Source organism: Nematolebias whitei, chromosome 2, assembly GCF_014905685.2.
Source record: "Nematolebias whitei isolate Nwh7 chromosome 2, NemWhi1, whole genome shotgun sequence".
Lineage (NCBI taxonomy): Eukaryota > Metazoa > Chordata > Actinopteri > Cyprinodontiformes > Rivulidae > Nematolebias > Nematolebias whitei.
The window spans coordinates 5,709,946-5,723,373 of record NC_056499.1 but is presented as its reverse complement, the minus strand read 5'-3'; the positions used below and the strand labels follow the sequence as shown (position 1 = coordinate 5,723,373).

Here is a 13,428-nt window from a genome sequence, read left to right as displayed (position 1 = left end):
CATCCATCCATCCATCCATCCATCCATCCATCCATCCATCCATCCATTATTATCTCCCGCTTGATCCAAAGTCGGCTTGCGGGGGCAGCAGCTTGAACAAGGAGGTCCAGCCATCTCTTTCTACAGCCACTTCTTCCAGCTCTTCTGGGAGGATTCAAAGGTGTTCCCAAGCCAACCAAGAGACATAGTCTCTCCAGAATGTCCTGGGTCTTCCTGAGGTCTCCTCCCAGTCGAACATGCCCGAAGCACCTCCATAGGGAGGCGCCCAGGAAGTCCTTACCAGATGCCCGAACCACCTCCATAGGGAGGCGCCCAGGAAGTTCTTACCAGATGCCCGAACCACCTCAACTGGCTCCTCTCAATGTGGAGGAGCAGTGGTTCCACTCTGAGTCTCTCCCAGATAAGGGAAATTCTCAACATTTTTCTAAGGGAAAGTCCAGCTACCTTGTGGAGGAAACTAATTTCAACCGCCTGTATCCACAGTCTCATTCTTTTGGTCACTACCCACAGCTCATGACCATAGGTGAAGGTAGGAACTTAGACCGACCGGTAAACGGAGAGCTTTGCCATACAGCTAAGCTCCTTCTTCATCACAACGGACCAGCACAGAGTCCGCAATAATGCAGATGCTGCACCAATCCATCTGTCAATCTCACGCTCCATTTTTCCCTCACTCATGAACAAAACCCTGAGATACTTGAACTCCTCCACTTGAGCCAGAACCTCACTCTCAACCTGAAGAGAACAATCCACCCTTTTCTGACTGAGGACTATGGCCTTAGATTTGGAGGTGCTCATTCTCATCCCAGCTGCTTCACACTCGGCTGTGAACTGCTCCAGTGAGAGCTGAAGATCATGGCACTATGACACCAACAGGACCACATCATCTGCAAAGAGCAGAGATGGAATCCTGAGGCCACCGAACAGCAAGCCCTCCGCCCCCTGGCTGCACCGAGACATTCTGTCCATAAAAGTTATGAACAGAATCAGTGACAATGGGCAGCCCTGGTGGAGCCCAACTCCCACCCTGAAGGGGTCCGACTTACTACCGGCAATGCAAACCAAACTCTCGCACCACTTATATAGAGGCCAAACAGTCCATAGCAACGGGCCCCCAATCCCATACTCATAGAGCACCCCCCACAGTGTACCTCGAGGAACACGGTTGAAAGCCTTCTCCAAGTCCACAAAACACATGTAGACTGGATGGGAAAACTCCCATGACCCTTCAAGGATCCTATTGAGTGTAAAGAGTTGATTCAGTGTTCCACGGCCAGGCCAGAACCTTGTTCTTCCTGGATCTGAGGTTCGACCAACGATCAGACTCACTTCTCCAGTACCCTTGAATAGACCTTACCAGGGAGGCTAAGGACAGTTATGCCCCTATAATTGGAGCACACCCTCCGGTCCCCCTTTTTAAAGAGGGGAGCACCACCCCAGTCTGCCAATACAGTGGCACTGCCCCCGATGTCCACGCGATGTTACAAAGGCATGTCAACCAAGACAGCCCCACAACATCCAGAGCCATAAGGAAATCAGGGTGAATTTCATCCACACTCAGAGCCCTGCCGCCTCAGAGCTTTTTAACTGACCTCAGCCATGATTATGGACAGACCAACCCCGAAGTCCCCCAATTCAGTTTCCTCCATGGAAGACGTGCCGGTGGGATTGAGAAGGTCCGAGAAGTATTCTTTCCACCTCTCAACGACATCACTGATTGAGGTCAACAGCACCCCACCTTCACTGAACACAGTGTTAGTAAAGTGCTGCTTTCTCCACCTCAACCACCTGATGGTTTGCCAGAATCTCCTCGGAGCCGAATGAGAGTCTTTATGAAAGGCCTCCCCAAACTCTTTCCACACTTGAGCTTTTGCCTCAGCAACAGCCAAGGCTGTGGACTGTTTGGACCTCCAGTACTCATCAGCTGCCTCTGGAGTCCCACCAGCCAACAAGGCCTGATAAGACTCCTTCTTCAACTTGACAGCCTCCATAACTCGGGGTGTCCACCACTCAGTTCAAGGATGGCCACCATGAGAAGCACCAACAACTTTGCGGCCACAGCTCAAGGTAGCTACTTCAACAAATGAGGTTTGGAACATGGCCCACTCAGACTCAATATCCCCCACCTTAGCTGGGATACAGTTAAAGCTCTCCCGTAGGTGTGAGTTGAAGATCTTTCTGACGGGTTCTTCTGCTAGGCGTTCCCAGCAAACTCACTACACATTTGGGTCTACTGGGTCTGTCCGGTATCTTCCCCCTCCATCTGACCCAACTCGCTACCAGGTGATGATCAGTTGACAGCTCAGCTTCTCTCTTCACCCGAATGTCTAAAACGAATGGCCGCAATTCAGATGACACAACTACAAAGTCAATCATCAATCTACAATCTAATGTGTCCTGGTGCCAAGTGCACTTATGAACACCCTTATGTTTTAACATGGTGTTATTAATGGACAAACTATGACTAGCACAGAAGTCCAACAACAGAACACCTCTCGAGTTCAGATCGGAGAGGCCGTTCTTGCAATCACATACCTCTAGGTCACACTGTTGTTACTCACATGTGCGTTGAAGTTCCCCAGCAGAATAAAGGAGTCCCCAGCTGATGCACCTTCGAGCACACTTGTCAAGGACTCCAAGAAGGCTGGATACTCTGAACTGCCATTTGTCGCATAGGCATAAACAATAGTCAAAGCCCGTCCCCCTACCCAAAAGTACAGGGAAGCTACCCTCTCATCTACAAGGGAAAACTCCAACACACAGGTACCAAATCAGGGGGCCAAAAGTAGACCCACACCAGCTCGGCGCCTCTCACCATGGACAACTCCAGAGTGGAATAAAGTCCAGCCCCTCTTGAGCAAATTGGTTCTAGAGTCCATGCTGTGCATCAAGGTGAGCCCAACTATATCTAGTCGATACCTCTCCACCTCACGCACAAGCTCAGGCTCCTTCCCCACCAGAGAGTTTACCTTCAATGTTCCAAGAGCCAGCTTTGGTAAGCCAGGGTCAGAGCACCAAGGTCCCCACCTTCGGCCACCGCCCATGGCATCATGCGCCTGACTTTTGTGGCCCCTGCAGGTGGTGGGCTCACAGGAAGGCAAACCCTGTTCCTTCTTCAGGCTGGGCCCGACAGGACCCCATGGGTAGAGACCTGGTCACCAGGTGCCCGCCAACGAGCCCCTCCCCCAGGCCCTTGGCTCCAGGGTGGGACCCTGGTAACCCACGTCCAGGCAAAGGACATTGAGTTCCTTGTTTTTGTTTGTCCATAAAACTCTTCTGAATCGCTCTTTGTCTGGCCTGTCACCTAAAACCAATCTACCTTGGGAGACCCTACCAGGAGCAACTATAATAGCCCCTGATAGCATAGCTCCTAGGATCATTCAGGAGTACGAACTCCTCCACCACGATAAGGTAGCCATTCAAGGAGGATAAACCTGGCTTCCTTCCTTAGAGACATAACTTTAGTAATTGACATTTTATGTATGTGAATGTTTTTGTTCAGTGAGATAATTTCTGTTGTGACTTGGTGATATATAAATCAACTGAAATGAACTTAATTGAATTGAAATTGAAAAACCTTGAAGGTAGCATAAGCTACAGTAGCAATGCACACTTTGAAAAATATGTTTTTTACACAAAAAAAAATGTAGCTGATTTTAGAAATCACCCAATAAAAATAATAATCTAAAATCAAACATTTTTACGCCTTTATAGAATCAAAGATTAGGAACTGTAATCAGTCCATCAGCCGGCATGGTTGCTTTCAGAAACACTTGTTATTCTTCAGTTTCTGTGGTGAAGAGGAATTTGTGGAGGCTTATTTTGCCTTGGACGCCCTTGCGAAGTGAAAGGGGAGGCGAGGAGAAACAATGAGTTGGAGAAAAAAGAGGCAGAGTAAGCAGATTGTAAAGGCATTTGAGAGGGAGGAAGCATAACCTGGTTTGAAGGAATATTTCACCGGAGGTCAGGAGTTGGAGGTGTTTACCAGTAATATTTCTCCTCTGAGCTTATTTGGCTTGTTATCTACCTGAGCGTACTTGAAACCTGGCAGTGACAGAAACTCTGCTGTCAGATATTTCCTGCAGTAGTTGCCAGCTGTGGCCACCTGCTGTGCATGTTGGCATGATTCATTTGAGCAGATTGATGTTAAGTGTAACAAACACTCGTCAATTTTCATCCCTCACTTTATAGTAAAGTCACAGAAACTTGCTTTCCTTCGATTTTAAACAATGAAGTTTAAACTTTGTTCAAACTTTTATTGAAATCTTATTTATTTGTGTGATATTTGAGATAACAGAGCACCAGTGGAGCACCAGTTCTTACAAACAGGAAACTTCAGACTAATTCATGAGTTAATGTTTGACTCGATCTTCTAAAAACTCGGTCTAACCTCTGTAGAAGTTGAACATTTGCTGTTAATTAGCTGTGTTTATCAAAGCCGAGTTAAAGTGTTCTTGGGCCTGTAGATCAACATTAACATCTGTGTGTGGGTCTTTCTTTTCCAGAGCGGCCGGTGAACCCAGACCAGCAGGAGCGGACCTTGTTAAAGGGCGTGTTCAGCGTCAGGAAAGGCAAGACGCAGCTGCACAAGTGGGCCGAGCGGCAGGTTATTCTCTGTGGCACCTGTTTGATAGTGGCCTCGGTCAAAGACAGTCTGGCTGGGAAGATGCACATCCTGCCCCTGGTGGGAGGAAAGGTGAGGGGTTTATTTAGGTTGGATATTCTCTTTGTGCTTTTGTTTTTCCCAAAGTGAAGTCTTCAGTCCAGACTGAGCTGGATCAAGTGAAAACATGGACACTCCAACCAGATGTTTGTTTGTCTAGACAGTGCAGATACTGAGTTAGCATGTAAAACCTTTCCACAACACTATGAAACATTATTAACATCTTGATACGTTTCTTCCAAATAGAGACTTTCCTTAAAAGAAGCGTAAACAGCTGCGTCCTCCAGGCTTTGTGTCCTTCCAGCTTTCCTTCGACAATGATCTTGTATAAAATAGAAATCAGTGGAAAACCTTCAAAAAGTCTAGAGAACTATTAATCAAGACTTATTTGAAAGATTACAAGAAAGTCTGTCTGCTTAGAGACAAATTATTAAAAGGTATGGGGTGAATCAAGACATTTGCACAGTGCAGATCCTTCAAAATAAACATTTAACTATATAAAGATAGATAGACAGATGCACACGCACGTTCTTGTAAACGTACTTTTTGGGGACTTTACATCAACTTCCACTCATTTTCTATAGCCTAACCCTGACCCTTACCCTAAACCTAAACATTACTAGTACATGCCTAACCCTAACCTACCTGCAATTCACACCTTAGTCCTAAACCTAACCCCCCAACGAGACTGGCTTTGGTCCCCATAAGGAGCAGTTGATTTCCACAATGCATGATTTTTTTTTTTGTAAAATTGGTCCCTACAAGGTAACCTGAAACAAAAGCACACACACCACCACCATCACTACCAACAACAACACTGAAAGGTTTTTGGTGTAAATGATGGTTTTGCTGTTTACACCACTGGTTTTGGTGGCAGGTTGATTTGTCATATTTCTCCACTACTGGTCATTCCTTGAGCTGATCAAATTTGACTCAATAGATGACGACAAATGATTTAACAATTCACTTGCTGAGCTTTTTATTTTATTTTACCAAAGTACTTATCTTTGTCCAGAACTTAACATAAAAAGATTTCAGAATAATCCAACACAACGGTATATCTGGAGTTTTGTTGAATTGTTTTTTAAAATAATAAACATCCTTGACCGACTCACACAAGTTGGTTTAGTGTCTAAATGCTAAAAGTTTGAAAATGAAATATTTCAGGGTGTGATGAAGATGTGCTTAAATGAAGGCTGGACAGGTTACAGTCCAAAAGTCCAAGTTTAAATCCAAGCTGAGAGAGGCAGTCAGTGTGGCCGACCAACGCAAAGATTAAACGCATCCAAAGCTGGAGAGAAATACTGACAAATGTGTTAAGTATTAACATTTTATTTTTTTAGAAAATAATAGCAAATTAAACATAGAAAGACAAAGATTTCAAATAAAACTAACTGACAAGCAAAAAAAAAAAAAAAAACCAAGTTCTGGCATAATGTGCAGTTTAAGAAGAAACAAGACTTAGTTAACAGTTGGTACAGAAAATAAACTGCGTCATGAAATGAATACTGGTATAAATTAGGGACGCACGATATTGGATTCTTGGCCGATCTCCGATATGCCGATATGTTAAAACTTATTTGGTCGATAACCGATACCGATATTTTTTATATACTTTCCTTTGTCAGAACATAACCCTCTTATTTAGGCTTATTTGCTACAAAAAATTTGTAACAGCTGTAACAGCTGGTGACATATATTCATTAACAGCCATAGCACTTTAATTTATATTAAATGAAAAGTGTTAAATGTCATTTATTAGCATTAGTCATATGCAATGCAGTCTCATTGTGGAGGCTTGTTCCAGGTTCCTATAGCTGCAGTTTGGGATCCTCTGCTCTCCTGTGCATGAAGGACAGCCTTTTTAAGATCAAAGCTTTTTTTTATCCATTGTGCCGTAAGACTAATCATGCTAACGGGCTAACACGACGTCCAAATGTCTGTTATAAAACTCACCCAAGTGCTATCGGCTATTAGCTTCTCAATGACGTCGGAAATGACGGCTTGTAACTCGGGTAAGGCTACGTCGGAAAATATCTCCGACTGGGGACGATGTAGCGAGGCTCAACGTAGTCCAGAGTCTAAAAATATTCAGAATCCGACATCCTCAATAAAAATAAAAACTTCCACACCGGCGACATTTTGACATTTTCCTCTCCGCCGTGATCAGATCAGGTAGGCGCGCATGACGTCATCACGTTGTGCTGGCGCTGCAGGTATCCTCGTCACTGGGTTGTTATACAAAAACAGTATTTTATATCGGTGAGTTATTTTGATGGAATGTCCGATATTTAACTTTAACGCTAATATCAGCCGATACGATACCATGCCAATAATATCGTGCATCCCTAGTATAAATAATTTTTCTCCTTCTAAGTGTTTAACTTTTATGGATCTGTTTTTTCTGAATTGAGGTTGAGGAGGTGAAGCGACGGCAGCACTGTTTGGTGTTCAGCTCCGCCGGCTCACAGGCTCAGACGTACTTCGTCAACTTCGACACGCTCGCAGACTACCAGAGGTGGCATCGGCAGGCCTCCAAAGTAAGCAGGAAACAACACGCGTGTGCAGTTCGTGTGCTGTTGTCTTCTTCCTGCAGCAGCCTGTTTGTTTGCGGTCGATCCTGCTGGGGTTCAACAGAGACTGGATGCTGGAGCTTGTGCTTTGGCTGTTGGCTCCTTCGGCCTTCCACTGCCAGTCTGATCATCTGATTGGCTCTACAGAGGCAGTGATGGACATTTCATCTGCACTACATTTCTGTTAGGCTGTCCTTGATTTTCTTCAGTGGACACATCTGATCTTTTTTTGTTTTTTACAATGATCTTGCACAGCAAAAATGAGTTTTCTTATATAAGTCACTGTGTGGATTAGCAGCTATTTTTGCATCAATATTGCCTTTCAGAGAATCCTGCCAATTCTTTGCAGACAATCCTAAAAGCATTCTGTTGTAATTAGTTTGGTTTGTGTGACATGACATCACCATAAGCCACAACTGAGGCAGAGCCCGCACACAGTTAGCAAAGCAGGGAGAACGCTCATTTAAACATAATATCCAATTATTTGCAGGTTTGTGGTCAGTCCAGGATCTCGCTCTCTCCCAGCCTCGATGCTATGGATTACTGGGTTAGAGTAGCCTGTTAGCGTGCTGTGCTCAGGCGGAGACATGACGGTTTCTATGGAGCCAGCGGATCATAACTGATGAGGGTTTTTGGGCCAGTGTTTATGCTACACCGCATTAATCGTAAGCCTGTGTGACGGAGTCAGCGAGTGCATTCCTGCAAAATGAGCGTGCAGAATGAAGCTTGAAACTGAAAGTAAAATGCAAATAAAGCACAATCTGAGATTCACCTGCAAACAGATTGGTTTGTAAATAAAACACGGGTGTGTAGATGACAAGAGTCTGGTTTTATTTCTGACTTTATGGACCTTTACTGCTCACTCCCACATTTTATTTTATTTTTTACTGACTAATTAACAGTAAAAAAAAAAAAAGCTAGCTAGCTAGATTACAGTCTTTAATTTTTACACATAATTAAATACTGAAAACTTGTTTAGTACATTGTTCATATTTAATTGTTCTTTATTTTTTATGTACAAACCACTGAAGCACCGTTTTTAACGTGTGGTGATTAAAAGTAAAATTTCCCAAAACTTAAGTTGTTTTTAAGTTTCAAAAAACAATCGCAAATGCAAATAGATAATTTGCAACTTTATGTTTTTATGAAATAATAAAAGCTATTTTAAAATGTAATTGCATTCTACTTCTGCAATGCGTCCTATTTTTAGACACGAACACATAAATCCTTTATCTTCTGCCTGTATATTTCTTCAAGTACAAGTTACGTTCACAGGTTACCCCTAACTTTATGACCTCATTTATCATGCAGTCCTCTTTAGGGACACATTCCTCCCAGCTTGGGAAACAGATCAAATGTGAGCTCTCATGTTTCATTTTGCTCGGACAGAATGCGTTTGGCCTCCGTCCTGTTCAAACACAACTAGGGCCAAGTCAAATCATTTATGAGGCAAACTTCATTCAATAACTATTCTGTTGTGGGACTCAGCTCGATGTCACTTTGCTGCCCTGACTGGTTGGAAATGAGGTCATTGGCCCTTTTTTCACAAGGAGTCCAGTTACTTAAACATCACCTCTATTAGTTTTTATAAATATGATGCACTTGTGCTTCAAGAAACAGGCGTCAAAGAACAGTAAATTAATGTGTACAATAGTCCCTCGCTACTTTACGGTTTGTTTATCGCAGACTCGCACTATTGCCGTTTTTCAAAATAAGATTGGCTGATTGATGGATGAGCCGCACGATCGGCATGAAATTTTAATTTAAAATAAAGTATTTTAGGGCAGCACGGTGGCGCAACTGGTAGAGCTGCTGCCTCTCAGCGAGCAGGTCCTTGGTTCAAACCCCGGTCCAGGGGCCTTTCTGGGTGGAGTTTGCATGTTCTCTCCGTGCATGCGTGGGTTTTCTCCGGGTACTCCGGTTTCCTCCCACAGACCAAAAACATGCATGTTAGGCTGATTGGTAACTCTAAATTGTCCCTAGGTGTGAGTGAGAGAGTGAATGATTGTTTGTCTCGTTTGTCTCTATGTGGCCCTGTGATGGACTTGCGACCCGTCCAGGGTGTACCCCGCCCCTCGCACAGTGACTGCTGGACATGGGCACCAGCGACCCCCGTGACCCAAAATGGAATAAACGGGTAAAGATAATGGATGGATGGATGGATAAAGTATTTTAAATTATTTAGCAACTGCTGCACATTTGTGCAGCCCACACTGCAGGATAAACTTCCTGCTGCAGCTGATCAGCTGTTCACCGTGCAGAGCGGAGAAGTGGGCGTGGCCAAGAGCACTTGCAGGTGGCAAAGAGCAGCGGAGGCAGGGAGCTGAAATCATGACATTCTGTGCTTTTTTAGAGCGTTTAGAAACTTTTTTTTTAGAATATTGCAAGAGCGTGGGAAGTGTTTAAAACACACACACACATATATATAATAAAATAAAGTACTCCTTACTACTTGTACTAATATTCCTACTTCACTGTTTTTCACTTATCGCGGGTCTTCAGGGTACGGATCCCTCGCGATAAACGAGGGACTACTGTAATATTATCCCGTCTGCCTCTAGCTGTGTTTGATGAGGATTGCAATTTGCTGTTTTTTAATTACAGCAACTGGTTGATGTTGATGCTGTGACGACCAGACAGTCAGGTTTCTGATATGATATTGACTAAACTAACAAGGTTTTCAAAATTATTTCTTTTTTAAAAAAAATATAATTAAGTGCTTGTATATTTGTGTGTGTGCGTGTGTGCGTGCACGTATTGTAGGTGGTGTCTCAGACAGTAAGTCTGGTGGACCTGTCCTGCTACAGCCTGGAAACGGTGCCAGAGTATCTGTTTTACTGTCAGGACATCACTCACCTCAATCTACGACACAACTTCATGAGCCTGCAGGGACCTGGAAGCCTGCTACACCTTCCGAGGTGATCCCACAGAATTTTACACATTTTCAAGATACGGGATATTACGGGATGTCAGGTGGGGTACACAGGATCTTGTCCTTACGAGACTGAGTGGTAATTGCAATTTTATTTTATTTTATGCGTAAACATTTAAAAACATGATTTTAGGATACTGCTTATGATGTCATGAGTTCACCCAAGAAGTTATAAGGTTTTGGAAAAAAGCAGCAACTGCCTTTGTTTTAGTAGAGCCTTGTTCATTATGCAGGACAAGAGTTTAGTTTCTGTCCTTTTCTGCACTGGTGGTTCTTTACACAAGCTGAATATCTCATTAAGAGGACTGCAATTAATCATCCTCGTGTCTGTAGCTTCTGTTGTCAGCCTTAAGTAGGACTTTGTGCTTGTTTGTTCATTGTCGTATACTTTGTACCATATATTTTTTTTATTATAAGGTACAATATCAATGAATGGGTCTGTTTTCATACATAAGGCACATTAAGTGAAACAAAACAGTCAGATAAGTCAAATTTTATTCAACTCTTTCACAATGACCACATAAAATCGGTTTGAGGTCAGTAAGCACAACCAGAGTTAATGCATAAGGCGCACCTGATTATAAGGCTCACTGTTGATTTTTGAGAAAATTAAAGGATTTTAAGTGCGCATTATAGTCTGAAAAATATGGTAAATAAGTGCATAAAATAGAAAAATTAATCAAATTCTGCTATTTTTAGTGGAATTTACTGCATCCCTGAACGATTTGCCAACAAATCAGTCAATATCTCGTTACAGCGTAGAAATATTAAACGAAATTTAAATAAAGAACACAGATGCTTTCAAGGACCCACAAGGTTTTTCTTCTGTCTTTAGGTTTTCCCAGCTGAAAAGCCTGAACATTTCTCACAACCGTCTCGGTGTGCTCCCCGAGTGTGTGTGCGAGATCCTCACACTAACTGAACTGAACCTGTCCTGTAACAATCTCCACAACGTCCCGGTGCAGATCGGCAACCTTCAGAGGTGTGACACGCGCACACATCACACACAAGTGCATTTATTATTAGGCCTGTCACGATAACAAATTTTACTGGGCAATTAATTGTCTCAGAAATTATTGCGATAAACGATAATATTGTTTGAAATTTGACAATAATTACTAATTATTGTCAAATTTAAGAAGAAATGTTGGTTAATTTGTTTTGAGTGTAGTACCTTTGTTTGACCACTGGATGGCAGTATAAGACAGTTTGAACCGAAGGATAGATAGTGAGGGAGTGAGCAGCATGTCTCTTTAAGAAAAATGGGAGAGAGGCCCCTTGACGTGACATGGGCCGTCTCTCCTTCCTGTTTTTTGGTTTTCAAAATGGCGGACGCTCGGTGTGATTTGAGCTCTTTAGCATTTTTCACACAAAGCTTTTAATTAAAACAATCAGTAAATAAGTTCTCAGCTTCTTTTTTTCAGAGAAAAACAACTTTTACACGAAGGCACGGGTTTCAACCGTGAATTTTGGAGCTTCGACAAGACGGAGGTTTTATCCTCGAGGTCGTCATGTTAGCTTAACTCGTAGCTTAGCTTCTCAGCTTAGCTGCTTTTAACGATCCAAAAACGCGATTTTGGATCGTTAAAAGCAGATTTTAAAGAGAAAACAGAAAGGGAGGGGTCAGTGAAGAACACCGGAGTTGAGCCTTTTGTCATCCAGTGTCTTCAGTAGAAAGAGAGACACGAAGAAACGATAATAATAATAATAATAATGTCATCACAATGTCAGCACTGTATGTTTCCATACAATGGCGAAATTAGTCTCTGCATTTAACCCATCCACCACCAGGTGGTGCAGTGGGCAGCTATTGAAAGTGCCCGGGGGACATTTTGGGGATGAGACGTGCTGCCCAGAGACGCCACGTGATGTGCAGTGACTGGGGATCGAACCTGGGACTTTCGGGTCCCAAGCCGGCTGCCCTGCTTCTACACAATCTCGGCCCCCAAAACCGATAAATGAAAATGAGGTCGATAATTTTCATTTATTGTGCGATTAATTGAATTATTGTTTATCGCAACAGGCCTATTTATTATATGTTTAAGCAGGTTATATTCCGATTTTTTATTTTCAACTTATATTAAAAACGGTGAAGTGTCCACAGAGGGAAAATGTTTTGTCACAAAATGTTACACGAGTTAAGCCAATATTCGGACAACTTGTTGAAGTAGAAGCAAACAGAACGTGGTGTTTTCTTCTTTCCAGTCTTCAGACGCTGTCTTTGGATGGAAACCAGCTGAAGTCGCTGCCTGCGGAGCTGGGTGGCCTGTTTCAGCTCAACAGCCTGGGGCTCTCCTTTAACAACTTCTCTCACATCCCCGCTGTGCTGGAGACACTGAGTGCAGTGGACAAGCTGTCCATGGCTGGGAACCAGGTGGAGAGTTTGGACTTGTCCACGCTGGGCCAACTGAGCCACTTGAGAGCCATCGACCTACGGTAACTTCCTTTACTCCCTTCCGTGTCTTTCAGTCACTTTTTTTGCATACTTTTTTCCTCTCTGTTGTTGTGCGACTCCAACAGAGCCAGTGAATGACACGTAAAGGGAAACTGTCAGTGACTTTGAGACTAGCTGAGAGGTGAATGACTCTGCAACGCCCTCTGTGTCGTTCCTTTAAAAAAATAAAATAAAATTCCCGTCCGTGACAGAAAAATAAATGTCCTGTCAAAAACTTCAGCCAGCAGCAGTTTCTGCATTCCAGCCCCTTAAGTGTGCTTTTAAAAAAACAAGGAATTTATAGATGACGATAGCAGTCACTGTGTGAGATGTCCTGGACAGGTCTCCAGTCCATCACAGGGACACCTGGACTGGTCTCCAGTCCATCACAGGGACACCTGGACAGGTCTCAAGTCCATCACAGGGACACATGGACAGGTCTCCAGTCCATCACAGGGGCACCTGGACAGGTCTCCAGTCCATCACAGGGACACCTGGATTGGTCTCCAGTCCATCACAGGGGCACCTGGACAAGTCTCCAGTCCATCATAGGGACACCTGGACAAGTCTCCAGTCCATCACAGGGACACCTGGACTGGTCTCCAGTCCATCACAGGGGCACATGGACTGGTCTCCAGTCCATCACAGGGGCACATGGACAGGTCTCCAGTCCATCACAGGGGCACCTGGACAAGTCTCCAGTCTATCACAGGGGCACCTGGACAGGTCTCCAGTCCATCACAGGGACACCTGCACAGGTCTCCAGTCCATCACAGGGGCACCTGGACTGGTCTCCAGTCCATCACAGGGACACCTGGACTGGTCT

The 13,428-nt window shown here is 43.9% G+C and overlaps 1 protein-coding gene across 1 annotated transcript in view; it reads left to right on the top strand.

Annotated features, from left to right (window-relative positions):
* Positions 1 to 13,428, top strand: part of phlpp2 (PH domain and leucine rich repeat protein phosphatase 2) — a 38,224-nt gene that overhangs the window by 13,410 nt on the left and 11,386 nt on the right. The window contains exons 3-7 of the mRNA XM_037695843.1: positions 4,506 to 4,696; positions 7,078 to 7,203; positions 10,000 to 10,154; positions 11,004 to 11,150; positions 12,374 to 12,604. Of these exons, the coding sequence (XP_037551771.1) occupies positions 4,506 to 4,696; positions 7,078 to 7,203; positions 10,000 to 10,154; positions 11,004 to 11,150; positions 12,374 to 12,604 (850 nt within the window). The remainder of the gene's footprint in view (positions 1 to 4,505; positions 4,697 to 7,077; positions 7,204 to 9,999; positions 10,155 to 11,003; positions 11,151 to 12,373; positions 12,605 to 13,428) is intronic.